This window comes from Oryzias latipes, chromosome 13, assembly GCF_002234675.1.
Source record: "Oryzias latipes chromosome 13, ASM223467v1".
In the NCBI taxonomy this organism is placed as follows: domain Eukaryota; kingdom Metazoa; phylum Chordata; class Actinopteri; order Beloniformes; family Adrianichthyidae; genus Oryzias; species Oryzias latipes.
This window is the reverse complement of record NC_019871.2, coordinates 8,639,120-8,664,092: the sequence shown is the minus strand read 5'-3', so window position 1 is coordinate 8,664,092 and position 24,973 is coordinate 8,639,120. Positions and strand designations below refer to the sequence as shown.

At 40.0% G+C, this 24,973-nt stretch overlaps 2 protein-coding genes across 2 annotated transcripts; both read left to right on the top strand.

The window, feature by feature from the left end:
* The first annotated feature begins 619 nt into the window (after nucleotides 1-619).
* brca2 (BRCA2, DNA repair associated) lies at nucleotides 620-19,638 on the top strand. Its single transcript, XM_011482350.3, has 27 exons — nucleotides 620-776; nucleotides 1,089-1,188; nucleotides 1,340-1,585; nucleotides 3,699-3,762; nucleotides 4,562-4,614; nucleotides 4,712-4,740; nucleotides 4,865-4,976; nucleotides 5,071-5,126; nucleotides 5,223-5,304; nucleotides 5,464-6,045; nucleotides 6,139-11,244; nucleotides 11,475-11,573; nucleotides 12,268-12,337; nucleotides 14,746-15,155; nucleotides 15,250-15,428; nucleotides 15,513-15,700; nucleotides 15,796-15,966; nucleotides 16,130-16,478; nucleotides 16,547-16,702; nucleotides 16,791-16,938; nucleotides 17,561-17,664; nucleotides 17,753-17,948; nucleotides 18,034-18,200; nucleotides 18,289-18,427; nucleotides 18,507-18,763; nucleotides 18,920-19,057; nucleotides 19,141-19,638. Exons 2-27 carry the CDS (start codon nucleotides 1,155-1,157, stop codon nucleotides 19,489-19,491), a joined length of 9,486 nt encoding a protein of 3,161 aa, XP_011480652.1. The 5' UTR covers nucleotides 620-776; nucleotides 1,089-1,154; the 3' UTR covers nucleotides 19,492-19,638.
* Nucleotides 19,639-20,514: 876 nt separating this feature from the next.
* Nucleotides 20,515-24,475, top strand: LOC101156107 (NEDD4-binding protein 2-like 2). The gene is made up of 6 exons (XM_004075300.4): nucleotides 20,515-20,636; nucleotides 20,883-21,870; nucleotides 21,953-22,077; nucleotides 22,185-22,273; nucleotides 23,599-23,675; nucleotides 23,775-24,475. Exons 2-6 carry the CDS (start codon nucleotides 21,359-21,361, stop codon nucleotides 23,926-23,928), a joined length of 957 nt encoding a protein of 318 aa, XP_004075348.2. The 5' UTR covers nucleotides 20,515-20,636; nucleotides 20,883-21,358; the 3' UTR covers nucleotides 23,929-24,475.
* The last annotated feature ends 498 nt before the right edge of the window (nucleotides 24,476-24,973 follow it).

Below are 24,973 nucleotides of genomic sequence, written 5' to 3'. Positions count from 1 at the left end.
TTGCCCACTGTTTGACACGTAGCAACTTAGATAAATGAGATGCGAGGGGAAATTTGAAAAATACTAAAAATTGCATAATTTTATGTGGCGACCCGCAGGTCGCAACACATTTAGTATTTTGTTTTGGGGGGGAAATAAGATAATGGAAAGTTAGAATTATGCATTTCTGTCATATTCATACATAAAGCTAATTATAAGCGATATAAATGCCATTTTCAATTTTGTGGGAAAGACATGTAAATAATATGTTGCGTTTCCTGAATTATTATTCAATCTTCAAATAGCTCATTCGATTCATGTGTCCCATAAATTAAATAACGATGTCGAACTCAAGCCCCCAACACTCAAGCCGCCACGCTTCTCTTATTTTGAAGTCAATGTGACTTCCGGAAAGCGGCGCGCTTGATTTGTCTTCCAATGAGTCCACAGCGGCTAGGTTTTTAACTGCTTGTGTTTTTCACTTTCGAAGTTTTCTTTATCTTTTCATGTATGTTATATTATTAGTACCGACGGTCCCAGGGATCAGTATCAACCCGGGGGTTGGGGTCCACTGTTCTGTCGCACTCGAGCTACAAGGCTGTCACACGTCTCTTATTTTGAAGTCATTGTGACTTCCGGAATGCTGCGCGCGCTAGATTTGTTTTCCCGTGAGTCCATAGCGGCTAGTTTTTAACTGCCTGTGTTTTTCACTTTCAAAGTTTTCTTTAGCTTTTCGTATATGTTATTATGGACGTTTTTTCGTGACATGCAGGCTTTCATTCTTAGATTTCGTGTTGGTGAGTCACGATCTAATTAGAGTCACTATTTGTTTCGATTTTTCTACTTTTTAAGTGATTATCAAAGTGTTATTTCGCCTGACAACAGGGAGCTAGTTAGCTTGGGGCTAAATGTTGTTACGGTTCAAGCAAAATTATACCCACTTATAGCAAATAACATGTTAATATATATAGTGTATTATTCATTTCTTAGGCCATTATATATTTTAGTTAGTTGATACTTTGATGAGCTTCCTAATTAGTCTATTTTAAAAGTGTTTGTTTGTCTGTACTAGAAACACTTGTTGTTGAGAGAGCTTGTTTTCTTCTCAGGTGTGGGCCATAAACAAACCTTTGCTGTTGTTTGGGTCGCCTGGAAAAGACACAACTCTAACTAACATGTATAATATTTTTAAGGATGACGTTTGGAAAGGTAAGACGTTATAAAAGCTACATTAAAAAGTGATTATTAAATAAACTGATATTAAATCTCAGATTGATGTTTCAAACTGTGGAAGTTAATTTTAGCAGCAGCAAAGACAAAAGCATCACATATTATTTTGTATCATGTACTTATATTATAGCTCTTGTTTTCGAGCTGGGACCTCTTGACCCCAACTGGTTTGAGGTGCTGACAGCAGAAGCATCTGTTATTGAGGGAAGCCTGTCTGATCAAGAGGATCTTTGTGCGAATCAAGAGGGAAACTCCAAGGATACTCTAGAAAAACCTGCAGTGGAAAGTCAGCTCTTTTCTACCCCAAAGGTTTTCCGACACAGTCGAGTGGTGTCACCTCAAACTGAGGATGAGCAGTCATTCACATTACCACAAGGTGAGAGTTGACAGTTTGGCTTTAATGACCCACTCCGATGAAAATTGTGTTTTTGACATGTTCTTGTGGCGTTTTTCTCATGATGGAGGACATAAATTAAGAACATTAAGCTTAAAATTGTATATCTGAGTATTTATTCATTCAAATCTTTGTGAATCAGGAGCAAAAAAGAAATACAATAAGAAAAAGCTTGCATGTGTGACATACAAGTTACAATCTTCCTGCTCCACTCCATTCCGATCCATCCACATGTAGATACGTAGATCGATGTACGTCTTCGTTTTCCTCATCTAAACTGGCATCTGGCTCAAAACTGTTTACCTGGGGGGTATTCCAGAAAGCAGCTTATGCTAGCTCCCACGGTAAATTTGAGGCTATGGAAGTTGATAACTTCAGCTTTCGGTTCCAGAAATGGAGGTATGTTTCAGGGTAGGTCAAGTTGCCATAGCAACTCATTCTCTGAACATAACCTGGTCCGGAGCAGGTTTAGTTGAAGCTTAGTTTGTTTACAGAGAGGTGAAGCAGTATGACGTGTCCATTTGAAGATGATTTAGTGGATGAAGAAGCTCAGATAATACTTTTTCCACCGTGAGAGGGTGATAAGACCACATATGGATGTTGGAAAAATAAACTTTTTTACTTTGATCCAACTTAATTATTTGCTTCAGTTAAGATAAATCATTTTTTTGTTAGGTCACCTTAAAAACAACACGTAGTTTTCAGACAATTATTTTACTTTCATTCAAATTAATTCAATTAAGTAGGTGTAACTTTGGTGCTGCTGTTAGATCGGCACCGCAAGGGGATTCTGGGATATCAGTCCCTTTGCCTGCCTGGACGGATTTGGGTTTAAGTGAGGGTTTTTGTCCAAATGAGTTTAGTTGTTTATCTGTTTTACTGTGTTTTGCCGAGTTATTTTGTCCTACTATGCTTAAGCCTTTGCACCATGAGTGAGAGGCAGGGAGAGGATGATGAGTTTATACAGCACCCCTACAGTCATGTAGTGTAATGTCAAGGTTAGAAAAGTTCTACATGAATTTCTGTAAAACGCATTTAGAGTTTTGTTCTTTTTTTTGTTATACAAATGAGCATATCTGCCGGCTCAAACTTAGACATATGAGAGTTCAAGAATTATATTTAATTAAGATGGAAAAAAGATGAATTGAATTAGAGTAATGTGACATTTAGTTAGATAAATATGTAAATTTGAGTTGCATATATATATAACATACGTAAGAAAATTAGGTTAAATTTAACTCAATTACTTGTTACCAATAGAAGTAATTCATTTAAGTTGGCAAAATTGGATAAGTTATATATGCGTCACAAGGAAAATGGAAATAAGATCAGAAATCGTGCGTTTACTTTGTTCTTTTTTTTCATGCAGAAACTCTTATTGCTGATGCAGCAGTGTTACTTTTTTGATGGACCTATAATCTTCATACGACGTCATTAAAATGTCCGACTCCGTCTCACAAAAGTGTAGCGCTCTCTTTTTTTTCTCCACACGTTTCTACGGTGACTCCAGAAATCGGCGATCTATTGAGAATGTCTTTATATATCTGCTGTGCACGAGCATTAACCCAGGGTTACCAAGTCAAGAGTAATTACGCTAACTCATATCCGGTCTTTTGCAACCGACATACCTCGAGTAAGCAAGTTCAGGCGGATTTCAGCCAGAGTTCAGGGTTAAATTCAGGCTAGTTTAAACATGCCTCCTGGAATCCCCCCCTGGATGGCTGGAATATATCTTGGCATTTTGTTTTGCAGCTGTATAGTTTGGGGAGGTATTTGGGCGTGTAAGCAGTGGATGAGGGTTAAGTAGTGGGAGGCTTACTCCACACCCACAACTCAGAGGAGCATTTCTGGTTAAATGTCAGGTTTTTAACTGAGACGGCATAATCATAATTAAAAGGCTACTGGGAGCACTTTTACAAAAGATAACTGGAGTGGAACTGTGAAATACATTATAATAAAATGCATTTCGTTAACAGACATTAAAAGATTATAATTGATTTCATAACAATTTTCTTAAAAAAATATACTGACATGTTTTGGAAATGATGAATTGCAAAATTTACAACTACTTTTCTTCTTCTGGATTACCATTTAGGTAAGGGAGCATTGCCGTGGAGTAAAACCCAAAGCCCTTGTTTGTTTCAACTTACAACACAGGGGTGAGTGTAACCTTTAGATGCTGGGCGATATGGCCAAAAAATGAAATCTCAGATTTTGTTCATTCCAAAATCGATTTGGGATTTTAATAATTTTTTCCCCCCTTACTTTTACTTTCTTTAACAAATCTACAAAATGATAGAATTTAATTAACACATTTTTTCAGCTTTAAATGTTACCAAGGCACTTTTAATAAAGCTTCATACAAAGTGCCTCTTATTGTATTTATAAAATAAAGTTTTATGAATGTTCCATGAATTAATTTTGTTGCGTTTATTCGCCATGTCTTAAAGTCAGCTCGGGTAAAACAGCCCGTTTGCATAGCATGATGATAGCATCGTAGCATCAGTGTGTAACAACACCGCTGTCTCCAAATCAACACTTTTTATTAAACTTTCTGGTGCTGCTGTAAGTCCAACAGGTTTATCCTCCAGTTCATTCTGGATCCGGTTAAAAATCCTCATATGTTCCGCTGCTTCATCAGCTGAAAAGCTACACGGAGGCAACCAGCAGAAGTTAGGGGGGTGCTTCTCGCTGCGTCTACACTAGTTTTTGTTTTTTTCAGCCTTGCGGACGTAGCTCCTCTTTGCTTGTTGCTGTTATCACTTCTGCAGCAGACTGACTTTACTCTGAACAACGGAAGCACAAGAGAGCTGGGAAAATAAAACCAAAAAAATCTTTCAGAAAAACAACAAATTCGAATGAATCGGTTAATTGCCCAGCCCTATCCTGTTGTTACTGTCACTGCCGCATCTGTTTTTCTGCTGTTGACCACGTAAATGGCATTTTTGCTCTTTTCAGTGTCTCGGGTGAAAAATGCGACGTTTTTCAGCCTCAAAGTGACGACAGTTTTGGTCAGTTAACCATCACTCTGCTCAAACTTGGTGAATTCCTTATATGTGATCAGTATTTAGGAATGTCAGATGTTTTCTTTTTTTCATATTTCTACAGATTTACTATCAACACCAAATAAATCAACAGTAAGTATCATAAAAAGGTTACTTATTTGTGTTCTGGAAGTATCTTTTTAGAGATTAAGCTAGAGTCAGGATTAGTTCTTCTGCCTTGCGACATTTGTTTCTTCTTGTTTTGTTAATAACAAAGACCAGCTATGCCAAGCACATCTCTGAAAGTCTTGGTGCACAAATAAACCCCGACATTTCATGGACCAGTTCTTTGAATACACCACCAGCAGTTCCCTCCACCTTGATTCTGTGTAAGTGAAAGAAGAATTCCAGTTATGGGTCTAAAGATCTGTCTTGTCAATAGATTGTTGTCTTTTTATTGTTTTTTTTCTTTTTCTTTTTTAGCTAGAGCCGATAATAAACCTTGTACAGGGAATGCTCCCACAGACGGAAATATTGTAGTGAGTACTCTGATCAAGCAATCAGAACTAAAACTATATGTGTGTAAGGTTTTTTTGCAAATTAATTCCTATGAAACTTTTTCCTTTTGCTCCTAGTTTGTACGAAAGCTTTTCCCTTCTCTCTCTAAGTCATCTGCAAGCAAAGCATCAAAAAACAATGATCCCATTGCTTTTCAAGGTAATGACCCTTTTTTAATACACATTTTTACATTTATTAGTAGGTTTGAATTTTTAAAACATTACAATGCATTTTACTTTACTTTTGGTTCCTTAAGCCCAGATGGCAAACTTGTGTTATAACATGTCATTTAAACGTTTTGTCTTTCTCTAATTGTAGGTCCACATTCCCCCAAATTCGATCCTGAGACTTTCTCAAACCAAGAAGAGCGTGTTTGGCAACAGAAGCTTCCAGACGCTATTGAAGATGGAGACGTTCGCAGCGCAGTAGCAGATGTTCTTGATGGAGCTGAAGATGCCCTCTCTATTTTCTTTGCTAATAGTAGCTCAGCTCTGAGAAAAGTGAAGCCTGAGAGGACTAAACGAAAACAAATCCTTCAGGCAAAAGAGAATGCCTACAGCTCAAAAGATGACTTGACTGGAAGCAAAGCCAGTTCGGATGAAGAGGGAAACGGTCATCTAGAACCGGGTGGATGTAGCTTGTCTCCACTTTTGAAAATGGGACATGCTGCGACCAGCCAGTGGTCACCCCTGAGCTTATCTGAAATCCCACTTTGTTCAGTGGGAGGCAATGTTGTACAAGAGCAACTGCAGGGAGAAGCTAATTCAAGTCAATTCTCAGGTCCATCTAAGGAAATCCAAAATGCTGAATTCCAGAGCAAAAAGAGATTTGTTGACACAGTTGGGATTCCAGAACCTCAGTCCATGAAAATAAATTCATCTGTTGAAATTCCATGTTCTGGTAAGATATTTTCTATTTGATGAGTGCACAGATGTCAGACAAAAACTTTGCTATTGTAGTTCATGTTTTTTTCTTTCTTGTGGTTTCTTTTAGAAGGATTGTGCGTCGGAAAGGTGGAGAGTGCACCAAACAATACAGACTGCTGCAACGCAGGGAAGACTGAAGGACTCAAACAAAATCAACCTGTGGAAGTGAATCTGGTCGGCACGGTAAAAACTAACATGTCGCAGCTTTGTAGAGAATTTGCACAAGATTTTAGCCAAATACCTGAATCTCGAGATCACTTCTCGCCATCGGCTTGTCTCTCAGCCATGAAAAAAGCAAAACAGAAAGCAGGAGAAGGCAACCCTCACCATCAGTGTAATAGCATCTCTAATTCAATGTTTCCCATCTCTGATGTTCCTGTAAACGACAGCGGCTTTCATTCTGCCATTGTAAACGGCACTAATCTCACTGCATCGTCGTTCTCAGAAAATATTGGCCTTAGTCGAACACATACAGAGCTCAAATCAGAGTTTCACACTGAAACTGTCTTTCCACCAACAAAGGCCTTTCCTGAAACCTGGCCTTCAGGTACTAAAGCTGACATTGAGCTGATCAGTGCAGAAACGTCTAAAGAAAAGGAGGTGGACCCTGGAAGAGCGAATAAGTCTCCCACAGACGTCACTATCCAGCAACCGAGTAGAACGGGTGATATTCACAGCATTGCAATAAATGATCCGAAACACGACGGACAGACAAAGAAAACATCAACTTCTCTCCCTGCTGCGCATTCACTAGGATTCAAAACTGCTTCAAATAAAGGGATACACATTTCCTCAGCCAGCCTAAAAAGAGCCAAGCAGATCTTCAAAGAGACTGAAAGTGAAACGGCTTTTTATGATCAACCTACCACATCTGATTGTGACACTACAAAAAGAAGCACAAATAATAAAACTGGGAACATTTCAACTTTTTCTTTAAAGCCAACTCAAACTTCGATAACAGAAACATTTGGTAGCATCACCCCCCAGCTAACTGCATCACAAACAGACGATGTGACTGAACTTTGTTCTCTCCTGGAACAAACAGACAGCCAGTTTGAACTGACACCTTTCAAAACCCTAAAAGCAAAGCAACAAGACGATGGAAACTCACCACAAAAAGCTGACAAAGAACTGGACCCTGATTTTCTTGCTGGCATAGATTTTGATGATAGTTTTAGTTCAGATTTATTACAATGTGCAAGAAACGAAAACATATCTCCCTCCTTAAAGGACAACTGTCAAGACGAGGCATCTGTTGTTTCAGATGATCCACAAAGAGCGGTGCAGGCTAGCAAACTACAAAGCAAGGTGTCTGGTGTTGCTTTTAAGACTGCTGGAGGAAAAGTTTTAAGAGTTTCCGACAAGTGTCTAAGCAAAGCTAAGGCTTTGTTTGCGGATTTGGATGGGTTTACGACAAATCGAGAGTCATCAAGCAACAAAAGCACAGAAATTGGTTTCAACACCAAACAAAAATGCGCCATGGATCCAAGTAGGTGCACGAAGAATCCAACATATACAGTCAAAGAGGATGTTCATGCTGAAAGAGTTGGGAATTGTTTTAAAAACCACGAAGAGTTAGCTTCTGAGAATGAAAAGCCTCAGACTCCTAAACAACATGTCAGTGGATGCTCTGTGACTGAAAACGCCAAACTGCTACCATGTCGCATAAAAGAACCACACCTGGAAATGGTGAAGGTGGATAGCAACCAACTGAAGGCTTTGAAAATGACTGCTCCTTTTCATAGAAACTCATTTTCTGCTTCAAAGCCAGATCCTTCCCTGCTGTGCATTACTTCAAAGACTATTGACTCTAATGAGAACTGCCCTGCTGCTGCTGCTGCTGCTGGATTTTGTACTGCAGGTGGGAAAAAAGGTTTTGTGTCAACGGACAAAATGGAATATTGTGAATACCTTTTGAAAGAAATCCATACACCTGAGAATGGAAAAGGACAATTGGAGGAAAACAAGAGTACATCAAAGGCAGCAAATCCTACTGATCAGGGTTTGCAGCCAAAAATATGTGGATTTCAGACAGCTGGTGGGAAAGAACTTACTGTGTCGTTTGCAGCTTTGAAGAAAGCACAAGAACTGTTCAGTGAAAATGAAGGAGTCAACGAAAAAAAACGTGTTTTAATACTTCCTTCAAGGATTCCAAGTACTGAGTCTTCTGGGTTTTGTACAGCAAATGGTAAATCTGTGGGTTTCTCATCTCAGGCTCTACAGAAGGCTAAGGCGTTCTTCAGCGACATTAGCGTGAATACAGTTCAGCCCGGTGTTTCAGACGCAGGAACCGTAAAGAAACACAAAGATGTCCCATGCAACGGGGAGAAAATGTATTCTGCTTTCACAGCTTCAAATGAAGCAGATGCCTACGCGTCAGAGGAGCATCAGTTAAAATCAAAGCATCTTTTAAAGGACTTTGACTTGGTTTCAGACAAGGAAATGCAAGAGGCAGATGTGTTCTTGGAAAACGATGTGTGTGTTGAAAATGCAGTATTTCCAAAAGATCAGGAGTGTCAACCTCCTCTTAGTGAGATGGGCAATGAGAAGATATCTAACCCAGGTCAAAGAGCAACTCTGAACTTTTCTGAGCCTGTAAGCGGATGTCCGGAAGACCTGTTATCCTTTCAAAAGGTTGGATTTCAGACTGCAGGTGGAGCAAAAGTTCATGTGTCAACAACAAACTTAATAAAGGCAAAACACCTCTTTAAAGACTTGGATGATTTGGTTTCAGACAAAGAGATGCAAGAGGCAGATGTGTTGTTGAAAAGCGATGTAGATGCAGAAAATGGAGTATTTCCAAAAGATCAGGAGTGTCAACCTCCTCTTAGTGAGACGGGCAATGAGGAGACGAGGTCTGATCCAGGTCAAAGAGAAAGTCTCAACTTTTCTGAACCTGTAAGTGGATGTCCAGAAGACCAAAATGTGGACATGTTATCCTTTCAAAATGTTGGATTTCAGACTGCAGGTGGAGCAAAAGTTCATGTGTCAACAACAAACTTAATAAAGGCAAAACACCTCTTTAAAGACTTGGATGATTTGGTTTCAGACAAAGAGATGCAAGAGGCAGATGTGTTGTTGAAAAGCGATGTAGATGCAAAAAATGGAGTATTTCCAAAAGATCAGGAGTGTCAACCTCCTCTTAGTGAGACGGGCAATGAGGAGACGAGGTCTGATCCAGGTCAAAGAGAAAGTCTCAACTTTTCTGAACCTGTAAGTGGATGTCCAGAAGACCAAAATGTGGACATGTTATCCTTTCAAAATGTTGGATTTCAGACTGCAGGTGGAGCAAAAGTTCATGTGTTCAGTTTCAGTGGAAATAAAGCAGACATTTCCCAGAAATGGACGACTGAACGGAATCAAGACAAAGTTGATGACAAAGACAAAATACATTTTGGCTTCCAAACTGCAGGTGGAGCAAAGGTTCATGTATCAAAAACAAACCTAATAAAGGCAAAACACCTCTTTAAAAACTTGGATGATTTGGTTTCAGACAAAGAATTGCAAGAGGCTGATGTGTTGTTAGAAAATGTTGATGTGGATGCAGAAAATGCAGTATTAACAAAAGATCAGGAGTGCCAGCTTCCTCTTAGTGAGGGGGCCAATGAGATGGTAAGATCTAGTCCAGATGAAAGGGGAAGTGGACCTTCTGAGGACACAAACCAAAGAATTCTTCCAAATGTGGACTTGTTATCCTTTCAAAATGTCGGATTCCAGACTGCAAATGGAAAGGCAGTCACATTCTCATCTGAATCTCTCAGAAAAGCAAAATCTATGTTTAATGGATGTGAAGCACCTGCAGACAAAACGCTCCCAACACCACTGCAATCCAAGGCCAGTGTCCTGCCCTTCAGGGGAGGATTTTGTTCAGCAAGTGGGACGCCTGCATCAGTGTCATCTGAGGCCGTTTCCAAAGCTAAAAGTCTGTTCAGTGACATCAGTTTAAGTGGAAATAAAGCAGACGTTTCCCAGACATGGACAACTGAACAGAATCGAGACAAAGTTGATGACAAAGAAAAAATACATCTTGGCTTCCAAACTGCCGGTGGAGCAAAAGTTCATGTGTCTAAAAAGAACTTAATAAAGGCAAAACACCTCTTTAAAGATGAGGATGATTCAGCTTTAAAGGCTGCACAAAGGACAGACTTTAGTTTGTACAACAGCAGTGAAACATCGTCACCTTTGAGGAAAACTACCGGGCTGACTGCTGATCTTTCCAAACAAGATCAGAGAATAATGGTGAACCCCTCTGAGGGCCCTGCAGATGGATGGACTGAAAGCAAAACCACATCAGTAAAAGAAAAGGCGAATGTTCTGCTGCACCAGAACGCAGGCTTTCAGACGGCCAGTGGAAACGCAGTCGTAGTTTCAAGTGAAGCCCTAAAAAGAGCAAAAGCCCTGCTCAGTGAAGGGGAAGAAGTTGCAACTCCTCCTCTTTGCAAGATTCCAGTCTCTGCTTCAAGTGGGTTTTTTGCAGCAAGTGGAAAAGCTGTGACTTTCTCATCGAAGGCCTTACAGAAAGCGAAAAGTCTTTTCAGTGACATCAGAGCCGATGGCCCTGATTTTACAGACACAAGGAGCGTCAAGCAGAAACAAGAAGATGCCCCAGGCTTGAAAGACAAAATGCTCTGTGGCTTTACATCTGCAGGAGGAAGAGTATGTGTGGCAGAGAGAAGTCCAGCAAAAACAGACAATCTTGTGGCGGAAGTTGCTGATGATTGTCGCTCTGACTCCTCTGGCTTCAAAAAATTGGATCTATTTAATGTAAAAGATGTACGTAGAAGTTCAGATGTGGATCTTTCCAATTTGGCTCCATCAGAGGCTGCTGTTCAAAGTGAGAACTACAAACCGGAAACGTCACACGTGATGGTCTGCAACTCACATCATGAAAGCGGCAGCAACACATCTAGAAACACAAGAGCTGAGGAGTCTTCAGCTCTGATCTTTCAGTCCCTGAACCTCACCGGCTGCACAGAAACCCAGCACAGGCTTCTGGCCCAGGAGGCTTTGGACTGCACAAAGGCTTTGCTGGAAGACGAGGATCTGGCTTGCCTACGCTTCTCTCCTGCTTCACAAAATGCACTAAAGCAAGATTACCCACAAACCACCAGTGGGACTGAAGCAGAAGAAAAAGGACCAAGAAAAAGATTGATTGGGGATCCAGATCCAACTGGTAAGTGAGAAAATGTCCGAAACCTTTTCAGAATTTCATTAATCAGAGCAGAATAGTTTTTTCTTAATGTTTTAATACTTTTTGAGCTTTAACAGCATTTTGGAAGCTCATGGTGCTTGGAAAGCACTAAAACCTCATCAGATGAGCAGAAACAGAAAAACTTCAGTCCCAGATTTTAACATGCTTCATTTGACACATTAATAACAAATTGTTGCATGTTTGTGATGTAGGTCAGCCTCCTCTAAAAAGACAATTACTGGAAGAATTTAACCAGACTGATGATGGTTCAAAAGACTCAGCACTCCAGCCTGTGAAAAGCTGTCCTCTTGGTAAGTCACTTGCATTGAAATGTGAGCATTAGAGAATATTCTGCTCTCTTTTCTCATTGCTTCATCTGTTCTTGACATGAATAAGGATTTCAGTTTGTCTTTACTTTTTCCTCTATCTTTTCTCTTTTGTTTATTTTAAATAAAGAAACTTTATGTATAGTTCTGTCTTTATCATAAAGATATTTATTCGCATTAGTTCCTGTCAGTGATCATCTTGATGATTCATATTTAATCCCACCCTGCACAGCATTCATAATTCCTTCTGAAGTCAAATGTTTCCTCACTTGGTATTATTTTTAATCGTTCTTAATTTAAAGCTTTTAGACTTCATTTAATTTAAATAATAGCATCTTGATTCATTTAAGCAGCAACATCTGTCTGCATACTTTTATTTATTATGTGCTCACATTTAGTGTAGAAACGTGTTAGAATGTGTTGCCATGGTGAATTCTTATATATGAGCTTTCTGCATACGTGGGATAAACTCAGTCTTCTCCCAGTCAGAGTAGATTCCGCTTCAACCTTTCTGAAACGGAAACTTTCCAGTTTCTTAGTGAGTTCAGGCTCTGCTAAACCTCCTTTTTAAAATAGGCACCAGATATTTTTTATTTTCTTATTGTCATATATTTTAAAGTGTTGAGGTTGAGTGTTGAGTTCCTTTGTCATGTACACATACTTTTTTTTTGCTTTTCAGGTTTAATGAAGGACAGAGGAGTTTTCAAGTACAGTTCAAGTCTTTATCCAAACATCACAAAACCTCACTAGTAAGTTCCTGCTGCATTTTCAGGTCTCAAATCTAGTTTTCCAGCTTTGAAAAGCTGAATAAGACCGTAGAAGGCATTAAATTGCCTTAGGTTCTAATGAGTCTTAAATGTTTTCTTGTCAACGCAAAAAAAACAGTTTTCAGGTTGTGTTGTGCCATACGATGGTGAACTGGTTGTTTAACCCCAACTAACTAATGAGCTCATGTTCATCCGAGCGGGAAAAGGGCAGGGCTCCAGACTAACTTTTTTCACTAGGAGCACTGTGGCCCCCAACTGAAAATTTTTGGGGCACAACCAGAAAATTTAGGGGCGCATACCGTAAATCAACATGCTAACCAAATCTACTAATTTCCACTGTATTACGAATAAATACTTTAATAATAGATGCAGAAATTACAATGTGCTGTTTCAAATTCAGTGTCATATTTTATTCTGCACTTTTGAAGATGCAACAACAAGCTAAACTGACAGCACCATCGCTGTCATGACAGTACAAATAGTAAACAAAATACCATACATTTAGAATAAAAAAAAGTTTTTAGTAACAAAGTGATTACCGTAGTAACCTTTCGGTCATTTCACAGTTTCAAACAATACTTAAATGTATGTAAACATTAGGGGATGGAAATTCATGTTGGCGACACCAAATAGGTGCAGCCAAGATGCACAATAAGCGTGTTTGAGATCACCCAGATGGACGCAACGCTGCGCAGATCACCTGATGTGAGACGTATATTTTTGTTTTTGCTCCAACAACTGTCAATCATCACAAAAATTTCAGGAGAAAGGGGTGGGAGCAAGGGGCAAACCTACCCGGACACAGCTGGAAACTGAACTGACTGAAAGCTGCCCTACAGGCTACAAAACAATGCATTATGGGACATGTGTCCTGATGGGTTTTTGTAGTTCAGTGATCAATTAAAATAATTGAAAATACCAATTGATTAAAAAAAGGCTACATCCATTACAAAACATTAAAATAATTACAAAAGATGTAATATCACAGGTCATACTTAGGGGGAGAGGCATATTAAAACTAAATTGGTTAAGGACTACAACTTCCTGTTGTCCTTCAGTCTCGCTTTAGCTTCGCCTTCATGCCCCCCCATCCCCGGGCCTGGTCACCCCAACGATCCAGGTGCGGTGCTGGATCATCTTAAACACGTCTATCGTTGCATTTTCCCCACATGTTTTAAGTGCGTCTAAGACTAAAGCGTGTTGTTGCTTTCACGTGTTTAAAGTTCAAGCCCTCGCATGTAGGTGTGGGACATTTATGCTCCCCAGCTGACCATCTCCTGCAGGAACATTGTGCTGCCGTAACAGCCGTGTATGAGAACCGTGGTTTGCTTCGCGAGTTTGAGACCCCTGCTGTACACTCTGGCACTGGTACACTAGCTGCAGGTTGGAAGAACGAATCAATAGTTCGCTTGCTCATAGCTCAGACGCACATATCAGGTTGTGATGATATTTGTCTCCGTTTCCTTCCCACAGATGTTTACGCGCGCTCGATTATCTGTAGGCCCCTCCCCCTCCACGCATTTTAGCCACTTACAGTGGCCATTCCCTAATCTTCTCACACGCATTGGCCGCCTCAGGCATCACTCAATGAAACGTGAGTGTGTGCTTGAGTCTCATGAGTATGTGTGCGAGTGTGTGTCTGTCTGCGTGCGTGTGCGCTCGCGTCTCATTGATTATTTCATTGCTCATTTCATTGATCATCGACGTGCCCCTTCCACGTTTAGTGTATTAAAAATACGGAGGGTGGGGGAGGCAAATTAACTGGTAGAACATGTGCGACTGGATGTAAAATTCAGTCGCACACTCAAATTTTGGTCGCAAAATGCGACCATTTGGTCGCAGTCTGGAGCCCTGGAAAAGGGGAACGTGTAAATGGAGAAACGACTTGACAATAGTGTCCAGTTTGCGAAAAGACTTCTGACCTCGGCACGATGGGGATCAAGCCAGCCGAATGACACGTGCAGAAGGTCAAGCCAGAGGTGATCTGGGTGCTGACGATGGTGACGAGTCTCAATAGGCTTGTTGACACTTGAAAGACTGTTAAGATCATATGTTGTTGGTTACTTCTTATTTGTGACCATCTGAAGATGATGACAGTTTGATTTGTTGTTTTTTTTTTTCTGGAGTAGTTTGCTGACACGAAATTTACTGATTAATAATAAATATTCAGAACAACAATGATGGTGCATGATTTATAACATGTGAGAAGTGCTACACTCTGGTTTATCATTTTAGCTTGTTCTTAGGCTATTTACTGTTTGCAAGATGTTCATTTTCTTTGTACATGCATACACAAATTGGATTTGCAATGGTCTTAAAAAGGATTCAAATGTAACTTCTGTACATCTGTAGACACCATGTGTAATTTAGTCTCTTTTTAATCTGAACAGCAACGGAAAAACCAAAACAACAACAGTACAACCTTTAACGCCAGACGACAGCAGATCGACTCGTCCCAAAATGAGCCCTTTTGTTCCTCCATTTCATAAAAATGCCAGGTCAGACGCTAGCAAGACGACAGTGATTCAACAAGCCACGAGAACGCCAGTGTTTGTTCCACCATTGAAAAAACAAAGAGCTGTCCTACAGGGGGAAAAGGATCAGAATACCAACCAGCTTCCATCTGTGACAGAATCTAACAGCATCTCTCATGTTCCTTCCACTATAAACGCCCAAGAATGCAGCAGTGCCCTTTCTATTGTCAACACTCACCCTAATAATAAGACAAACAATCCAAATGTTGATGTCAATGGTGGGTCGGTCTGCTTTGAGTCCCATGCTGTTCCAGCATTTTCTAAAGGTATGTTACTCCTTTTGAATGATCTCCATTCAAAACAGCAGAAGTAATTGGATTACTCGTGTGAACAAAATTAAAGGTTTCTTGTTTTGTGAAGTTTTTCTGAACACCGAGCTCGGACGGGACATGCAGGACATGCGGATCAGGAAGAAGAAGCGCCAGAACATTCGGCCTCTTCAAGGCAGCCTGTTTCTGACAAAAACCTCAGGAGTGGCAAAGATCCCGCTGAAAGATGCAGTGAATGGAAAAGTCCCGGCGAGATGCCCTCCGGAGCAGGTGAGGCTTAAAGACTGGTGAGCTTCTTCAACTAGCTGTTGTTCGTTTGGCTCATGTTATCTTATCCTTCTGCTCCTTGTGCAGCTTTACAGATATGGCGTCCATCGGCAAGTTTCAGGGATCACAAGCGAAACCGCCGAGTCTTTTCGCTTTGATTTGCTGCACTTTTTCAAACAAGACGTTTTGATTGATGAAGGTGGGGTTAAGCTAGCCGATGGAGGCTGCTTGATACCCAGCAAAGACGGGACAGCAGGGAAAGAAGAATTCTTTCGGTATCCTTTAAACCAATAGGATCTCATGCTAACACGAACTCTCCACATTTCATATCTGTCTAATAAATCCTATTTAAATGTGTTTTTCGCCTTAGAGCTTTGTGTGACACTCCCGGAGTGGATCCTAAACTGATCACTGAAGCATGGGGGTACAATCACTACAAATGGATCATCTGGAAGCAGGCCTCTATGGAAAAATCCTTTCCAGAAAGGATGGGGGGCATCTGTCTCACTCCAGAGCAGGTTCTACTGCAGCTGAAGTACAGGTTAATGATATAAAGCTTCATGTTCGCCTGTTTTTATGGAATACTGGTGGGTCTCTTTTGGGCAAAATGTTAGCTAGATTTGCTTTTGCTAGAGCTACAGCTAATCTCTGGAATGACCTCTCCTTTAACCTTTTAAAGCTTTGATTTTCTGTAACTGCACTAGATATGACGTGGAGGTCGACCACAGTCGCCGGCCCGCTCTTAGGAAGATCACGGAAAAGGACGACACGGCAGCCAAAACGCTCGTCCTTTGTGTTTGTGGGATCGCCTCCAAAGGAGGTGGAGCGAGCGGCTCAGAAAGTTCGGATCCCAAGACGCAGGCTCCAACTGCAGTTGTTTGGCTGACCGATGGATGGTACGCCATTAAAGCCCAGCTGGACCAACCTTTGACAGCCATGCTGAACAAGGGCCTCCTGGCTGTTGGGGGTAAATTGATCACCCATGGGGCCCAGCTGGTGGGGTCACAGGATGCTTGTCCCCCTCTGGAAGCACCTGAGTCGCTCATGCTAAAGGTATTTTACGGGTTAAAATGATCAAATAATTTGCCAAACAACCACATAAGAAGAATTTTGTTATTTAGATTTGTGCCAATAGCACCAGACGGGCACGGTGGGATACAAAACTGGGATTCCACAGAGATCCCCGACCATTCCTGCTTCCAATCGCTTCTTTGTTTAGCAACGGAGGGCCGGTAGGATGTGCTGACGTCGTCGTACTGAGAAGCTACCCTGTACAGGTTTGTTTACTTCAGCATTGTTGTGGTGCATCTTTTGGTCATGAAGGCTTAAAGCTAAATCCCCGTGCATTTGAATGACATTTTCCAGTGGATGGAGAGAAAAGCGGATGGAGGCGTCGTGTTCCGGACGACCCGAGCAGAAGAGAAAGAAGCCAGGCGATTTGATGAAATGAAGCATAAAGCAATGGAAGTGCTGTTTGCTAAGGTCCAAGCTGAATTTGAAAACGAGGAGAGAGGTAAACATTTGTATTTGAATGTTTTAAAGACCCACTCCGATAAAGATTGTGCCACTCGTGTCCTTGTGGCATTTTTCTCATGATGGAGGACCTAAATAAAGAAAGATGATCTTAAATTGTTCTTTATTCAGTCTTAAATCAGGAGCAGACACAAAAATGTTGTTTGAAAAAGCTTGTAAGTGTGATGTACAAGTTATTGCAGCGGGCCACAAGCTCCCTGCTCTGCTCCACTCTGATGCATCCGCTTGTAGAAGACTAGATCCATGTTCGTCTGGATAGCTCCAATATTGTTCACAACTTTTGTTGCACCGGTAATGTTAGGCTGGGGGTGTGATGGGCTGTAAGCTAGCAGGAGAGGATATAAACAGAAGGCTCTCAGCAATGGGAAGGGGAAAGGGGGGGGCAGAATCCCAACACCGTGGAGGCAAATTTTCAATGAACTCCTGCCGCTCTGCAGAAACTGTCCTTGAAAACGTCAGTTTTTGATTTTGCCTAAAAATTGTGTACGGTAATCATAATTAAAAGACCCCTGGGAAGGCTTTGACATCAGATCTAAAAATGAACAGGGATTTTAAGTCCAAACTGAAGTTGAATAAGCTTTACATAAATGTTTCTTCTTCAGAGAAAAACAAGTCTCTGCGACGAAAGCAGAATCTGGACGTTGCAAAGTTGCAGGATGGCGAGGAGCTGCATGCAGCTGTGGGAGATGACCCAACTTACCTCGAGGTGACTTTTTCTTTCCAGTTTGTTGCCTTTATTTCTCATGAAAATGTGTTTTTGTTTTTTTATTGAACTGCTCATTTTTGTGCTGTAGGCTCATTTAAGTGAACAACAGCTGCAGACTCTTCACGCCTACAAACGTTCACTGATGGAGAGGAAGCAGGCCGAGCTGCAGGATCGTTATCATCGAGCTTTGGAAGAAGACGACCAAGAAATCAAATGTCCAAAAAGAGACGTGACTCCGGTGTGGAGACTTAGTGTTGCTGACTCTTTGGGCCCACCCAGCTGTGGTATCTCCCCTTTTTCTAAATGTATGTTCAACATTCAAAGTGTCACACACACTGATGTGGTACGTTCTGTTTCTCGTCCATATAGTTTACCAGCTGAGTCTCTGGCGACCTTCCTCAGATGTCGAGTCTTTATTGAAGGAAGGTGGTCGATACAAAGTTTATAACCTCGCCACTGCAGAAGGAAAGAAGAGAAGCAGCCATGAAACCGTTCAGCTCACTGGAACCAAGAAAACACAGTTCCAGGTCCTGCAGGTACCAAAGCAAACGAGCAGCTTTCTGCACAGCTGGAACAGTATTATTGAAGATAAATATATTATTAATATTTAACTTATTCACACAGGCATCACAGCAATGGATGTCAGAACGTTTTCAACCAAGGGTCTCCACAGACTTTGAGAGTCTTCAGAATCCAGATTTCCGACCTCTGTGCGGAGAGGTGGATCTCTCCGGATATGTCGTCAGTGTCATAGATGCACAGGGTTGGCGCTTTATTTATTTTTTTGCGTTTTTTGTGGAGTGCATTATCAACTAAATAATAACTTGTGGTTCTGAAATCAGGTTCCTCTCCTGCGTTTTATCTGGCTGACGGGAAACTGAACTTGGTGAAGATCCGCTGCTTTAGTAGCCTGTCCCAAACCGGCCTGGAGGATGTGGTCAAACCACGTGTCCTGTTGGCTCTAAGCAACCTCCAGCTCAGGGGTCAGTCCATGTTCCCCACTCCTGTTGTGTATGCTGGAGATCTGACGCTCTTCTCCATAAACCCCAAAGAAGGTCATCTACAGGAATCCCTCAGCCAGTTAAAGAACGCTATTCAGGTACAGTTTCAAAATATTCAGAAAAAAAACTACACCTCTCATCCCCAAATACCACATCTATGTGAAATTTGGAGAGAAAGTATGGTAACTTATTTGTTACTGCAGTTTGCCTCCTGTAAGAGTTTATATTTACTGCGTGTTTTATTTTGTTTGCAGCATGAAGCAAACTTTCATGTAAACGCCGAAGAGAAACTATCACATTTGATCAAATCTGGTCGCTCCAGTTTTGTCTCCCCTATGACTGTGAAACAGCAAACTCTGCCTTTGTCGTCTGACAAAAAGGACCAATCAAAGGCAAGTCTGAGTTTCCCTTCATGCTGGACTAATTATTACCTATCTGCTGCACAGTTAAAGTTTTGTTTTTGCTTTTTATTCAGGTTACATTACAGAAACCAATCAGAAGCCCGGGATCCGTCACTCCCGTCAGTAAAAACCCTCAAGCAGAAACATCTTCAACAAAAAAAGACCCCAAAATCCTAAAAAGAAGAAGAGCTTTAGATTATCTGTCTCGCATCCCCTCTCCACCACCTCTCTCAGTTCTGGACTCCGTTTCATCTCCATGTGTAAAAAAAACCTTCAACCCTCCTCGGAGATCTGGAACAGCCAACGAGTTCAGAACGGAAAAAGCTATAAAGCCCACAGACTCACTGGTTGAGGATCAGTGGGTGAATGATGAAGAACTGGTTATGATTGACGCTCAGGCACTACATGTTGGTGGCTTAATGTAAGTTCTCTGTATTCAGACAAGATGCTTTTAAAAATACATTTAAAACTGTACAAATTGTAAATATAATGATTGAAGTTTATGTAAATGTTGTTTTATCTTCAAATTTGATGCATTAAAGTGTTGAAACTGATTTGCATTTTTAATATCAGCAGTTGTGTATTTGTTAGCTGACATATCGGTCAGTTAAATTCAACAGATTATTATTAAAATTATTGTTGATTGATTGATTTTCATGCATTGCAGTCAAAACAAAGAATTCACACAGATTTATCAAACACATTACAGAAATGATGAAATGCATAAATGAAAAAAATAAACGAAAACAAAAAAAAACACTTAAATCACATTTGCTTAACTAAATAGTGATCATTAACTTGACTTAACAAGAGCCTGTTTCATTGCTTAAAAAGAAGCAAGTTTATATAATCCCACCTTTATTGAGTTAATTCATTTTATAGTTTTTATGATCTGGTTTTGATTAGATAGATTCTTTGCAAGCAACAGAATCAAGTACTTATCAAAGAACATTTATTCATGATCTCTGTTAACAGTAATGTTAACAAATATGTAATTATTGATTATCAATAGAACACATTATCTCATTAAACCAGTAATCATTGCTACACATTGCAGATCAAGTAAAGAAAATCAGTAACTTATTGATTGTAATTAAATAAATATTTCAGTAATCAGTATTTTCAGCACAAAAGGAATGACAAAAATGTAACAGGATAAAAGTTAGACCTCATTCACCCTTTGTTTTCCACATATGTGTTTTCAGATTAGCAAGATTTTGTTTGAACTCTACTGTACTGGAGTACTGGACCCTTAGTCAGCCATCATCAAGTGAGAAGTGGGCTACTATTATTATAAGTAGTAGTAGTAGTAGCAGCAGCAGTAGTGGTAGTAGTCTATATATATTTTAAATACTGTTCTATTCATTCGTTTTGGGCAAACCTTTTCGACAGGGTACTATTTCTTGTCTCCTGAAGGTGGCGCACAAGTTTAAACTAAGAGACGATCTCCTAAATTGAAGAAGAAGAACGTCACTTCCGTAATTACAAATGACCTGAAATGTTGCGACTGCATTCTGTGTTTATAATTAAAGCTGTACTTTTCTATATGTATATATTCTGAATATTTACGGTAAGTTTTCTCAAATCTTAAAAATTGGGTTTTGTAACGTTTCTTGTTGCTTTCTGCGTCACCTGTTTCTAAAACTTTGACGATATTAGCTTATTTCTGAACACATGATGATGATCATGATGATGATTATAGACTTTATGGATTTTTATCACGAACGACAAACATATATTATCATTTAACTGGTTTGGTTTACTTGTTTATGCAAATTATGCACAGAATAACCTTATTTGTTTTATTTTAATATAGTGTCACTCAAATGTCTGAGACTAAAGTTTCCACGAGTGTTGCTAAAAAAACAGCATGGTGTGAATTGTGAAAATGCCGGAAAGTGCGAGGAGGACTCTGCCGTAAACACTCCTGAGCTCGCGCCCAGTGACAGCAACAGTTGTTCGGACTCAAACGCGAGGAGCAGGGTGTTGAAGGAGGTAGGATTCACCAGCACCGCTTTCATTGGTCCAGCATTTCCTCCTCCATCATCATCTACAGCCAAACGTGACATTGAAGACTGTCTGGATGAGTTTTACAAAGAGCTAGAAAAGAGCGATATACCTGATGGAGATGCTGGAAGCCGGGCACAAACAGGCAAAGAGTCTCAGGATGCGCTGAAAGAAAAACATGTTAAATCAACAGAAGAAACGGATCTCTACCTGAAGAACAGACAAAGATCCAGACATCACTGGTATGGAAATGAACCGTACCAGTGGACAAGACAGAGGCCGGTGATGAAAGGCATTTCCTCCTCTGACCCAAACCAGTGGCATTACCCTCAGCCACCAGACATGCCACATCATCTCCCCATGTACCACAGGCCACCTTTCCCTGATCACACAAAGCCATCAGAGGGCCTTCATCGGTCAAATGATCCGTCACACATCACCCTCAGTTCAGATCATTCGGCTATGATGAGCCACCATCAAAACGAGCTTCATTTTCCACCTTTTTCCAACGTTTCCCCCCAAAATGTTTGCCCACATCCACCCCAAGGATTTTACTTAGATTGTCCACAACACTTTCTTGGGGATGGCGAAAGTTATGCACGCCACGCTCACTCAGAACATCAACATGAGGAGTCGCTTCAAAGTAGACAAGAGTGGTCAAGGTTTGATTTAGAAAATGAAGAGTGGGAGCGACGGCATTACTCCCAACCCCACATGGATGCTCACAGGTACCAGCCTTTCTTGGTACTAATATTAATGAGAGGACTACCAGGATCTGGGAAATCAACAATGGCCCGGTATGATTACATGACATGTTTTAATTTCAACTTAAGTTGTTTTGTGATTTAAAGTAACGTCTCTTTTCTGTGTGGCTTTCAGGGAGCTGCTCTCTAGTGGTCCCAGTGGCATCATTCTGAGCACAGATGATTACTTTGCCCAAAAAAACGACTACCGCTACGACCCATACCTTCTTGGAGCAGCGCACGAGTGGAACCACAGCAGAGGTAGTGTCTCTGTAAATGCTTTTCCAGGTTAAGTTGGCTTAAAAGAAAACCCTTTTTTTTATGTCTCCGTTTTTTAAACATTTTTGTTTTGTTCATTTTACTTTAAGCAAGAGATGCCTTGTGCGATGGCAGGTCTCCCGTCATTATTGATAACACAAATCTTGAAGCCTGGGAAATGAAACCATATGTCAAAATGGTAAGTCATTTGTTTGTTCAAACCTTGTTTTTTTTTTGGCTCACAGATTTGTTTCTGTTATAGGACTTGATATATATGATATATGACTTGTGCAGGGAGTGCACGGGATTTTAGAGGGGGTACTTTTTATTACAAGGCAGTAAGGGCGGGGGCTCAAGCACCCCTAAGGTGCTACAAGTGCACCTGTCTGGACTTGTATATTACAAAACGACAACAAAAAATTTGGAGAATTTTTTTTTTTTTTAATTTCCTAATAAGCAAGTAAGAATGAATAAAAATATTTAAATATTTCAGTTTTTTTTTAATTATCCTAAGCCTGACAATAAATAATAAATCCTTCTTAAATTAAGGACAATTGTTTGACACTTTTAATGTAAACACACTGATATGCAGCAATGATTTACTTTCTCCACAGTTCAGTGAATGGTTTAACTTTCAGTTTGGTAATCGGTCTAGAATTGTGGTATTACTAGTTATGAAAAAGGCATTATCTGTTGCTTGGCAGACTCTGGGTATGTGCCGTTTTTTTTGTTTTTAGAAAACCTGGCGGACTAGACAAGATTTTATTAGGAGTGAAAGAAATTGTTGTAAGCAAACATTAGGTTTTGCAAATGAAGGAAAGGGATTTTCACCCAAAATATTTAAGGTTTGCAAACAGGATTACAATAACCAACTTTTTCAAGTTTTTCCTTGGAAGGAGTGGATTTCCCACCGTGGATTAAGTCTAGTTAACCCTTGTGCTATCTTAGATGACCCCAGCCTCACATTGATGTGTTCTCCCTACCATGACAAAGGTGGGTAAAGGTGAAAAGATTTCATGTAATCCATGGACACCCGAGAAGATCACAAATCATTAAAGAAAAAAGGTTCAGCGCTCTGTCTAGTGGGTCTAGATGACCCAACTCCCCATGTTTAAGTGCCTAGGATAGCACAAGGGTTAAAAGAGAGTGGAAGACAGAAAGACGGCTGCACTGAGGCATGCTCCAGCTTCAAACACAAGTCATTAATTCTAAAGTCTAAGAGAAAAAAGACTAAGAGAAAAAGTTGTTATTCTAAGATTGCTCTGAAAATTGCTCAGGCTCACCTTTTGAAAAGATGCAAATCGTCCAAGTTTCCTGAGAAATCTCAGCAGTTCTTTTATTCTAAAGGAAGCTAAGGATGGGTTGTTTAGAAATTCATCAGTAGATGAAGGAATTCCGTCTTTCTGCTGACTTGGAAAAGCTGAAGAAAATGGTTAAAAAAGAAAAAATGTAATTCTTTAAAATAATTAATGTTTTCTATATGTATTTTTTTGCAAATGAAAAAAAAAATCAAACTTTTAACAGGCCTTGGAGAAAGGATACAAAGTGGACTTTTGTGAACCTGATACAAGCTGGAAGTTTGACCCGTACGAACTGGAGAAGTATGTTCTTTCAGCGACTCCATCTATATACTGTTGCAGGATTTGAAAAACTTGTGATCTTTCTTTAACTGATCATTTTTCCACTTTTTTCCTCTCTAGGCGGAACAAGCATGGTGTTAATCGGGAGAAGATTGCACAGATGATGGACCGTTTTTGCTTTCCCATATCCATAGACATTGTTATGAATTCACAAGAACCTCTTCATGTGCTGCACAGACACAGACCAGAGCTGACGTCCAGCAGAAGAAAATAGGATTGAAATCAGGATTTATCAGCAAATAATTTTAATTAAGGACCACATTTTTTTTATCACAATGAAAACTGCATTGAATCTATGTTTTTATTAATTCTGTAGCTTAAAGTTTCTACTTTTTTTTGTGTGCAAAAATGTAAAATCAGGGACTTGTATTTGTTGGCTGATAATTTAACTGTTCTTATTACATGCATTTTTAATAACTGGAAGATTTCCAATGTATTCTCTTTTTCTCACACACTTATCATTTTCCAAACACTTTCAGGGTCAAGGGATCTATCATCCAGCCACTGTTGGGTCCCAGAAATCCCGACCGGGACACGGAAAGGTCCCAGTTGGGATTCAAATCAGGGGCTTCTCGCTAAACTCTACAGAACCAGTGCAGCCTTCTCAAAAACACAGTTATTTAAATTGTGGTTTGGAAGTTAAGGCAATTGCTGAATACTTATGAAACAGCCAAACATGTTATTTTTTTAATTCTGTCTTGGCACGAATGTGTAGTCTGTAAATTTGCAGATAATAAAAAAAAGTATTTTTAAGGAAATTACACTTTGCGATTTATTTCTGTACTTTGGAATGGTGTAAAGCAGAAGATCTAAAAATGATCTTACTGTTCCTACTTACATTAAACAAAATCACTCATTGATCTGTTTTATTTTAAATTAAAAATAGATCAACTTTAGTCACATTAGTTTGCTTTTACGTTTTCTGTGCCTTGATCTACAGAAAAAGAAGGCAAATTCAAAGAATTTTGAGCTTAAATCTTCAGCTTCAAATGCTCTTAAAAAACCTCTGCGTGGTTTGAACCATGTTGCTTCAAGGCAATTATCTTTGCTTTTGTTGACAGACTTGAAAATTGCCAAAACATCTCCAGGGGGCCACTTTGTGGAACTGAAAGCCTAATAAACATTGCAGCAGATCAAGACATGCACTCTGGTAAACAGAATTTGTCATTAGGTGTGATAAAACACCTGAATGCATGGATGAGAGATTATTTTTATTTTTTTCTGATCACGTGGAAAATCATGTCCCATAGGAAATCATT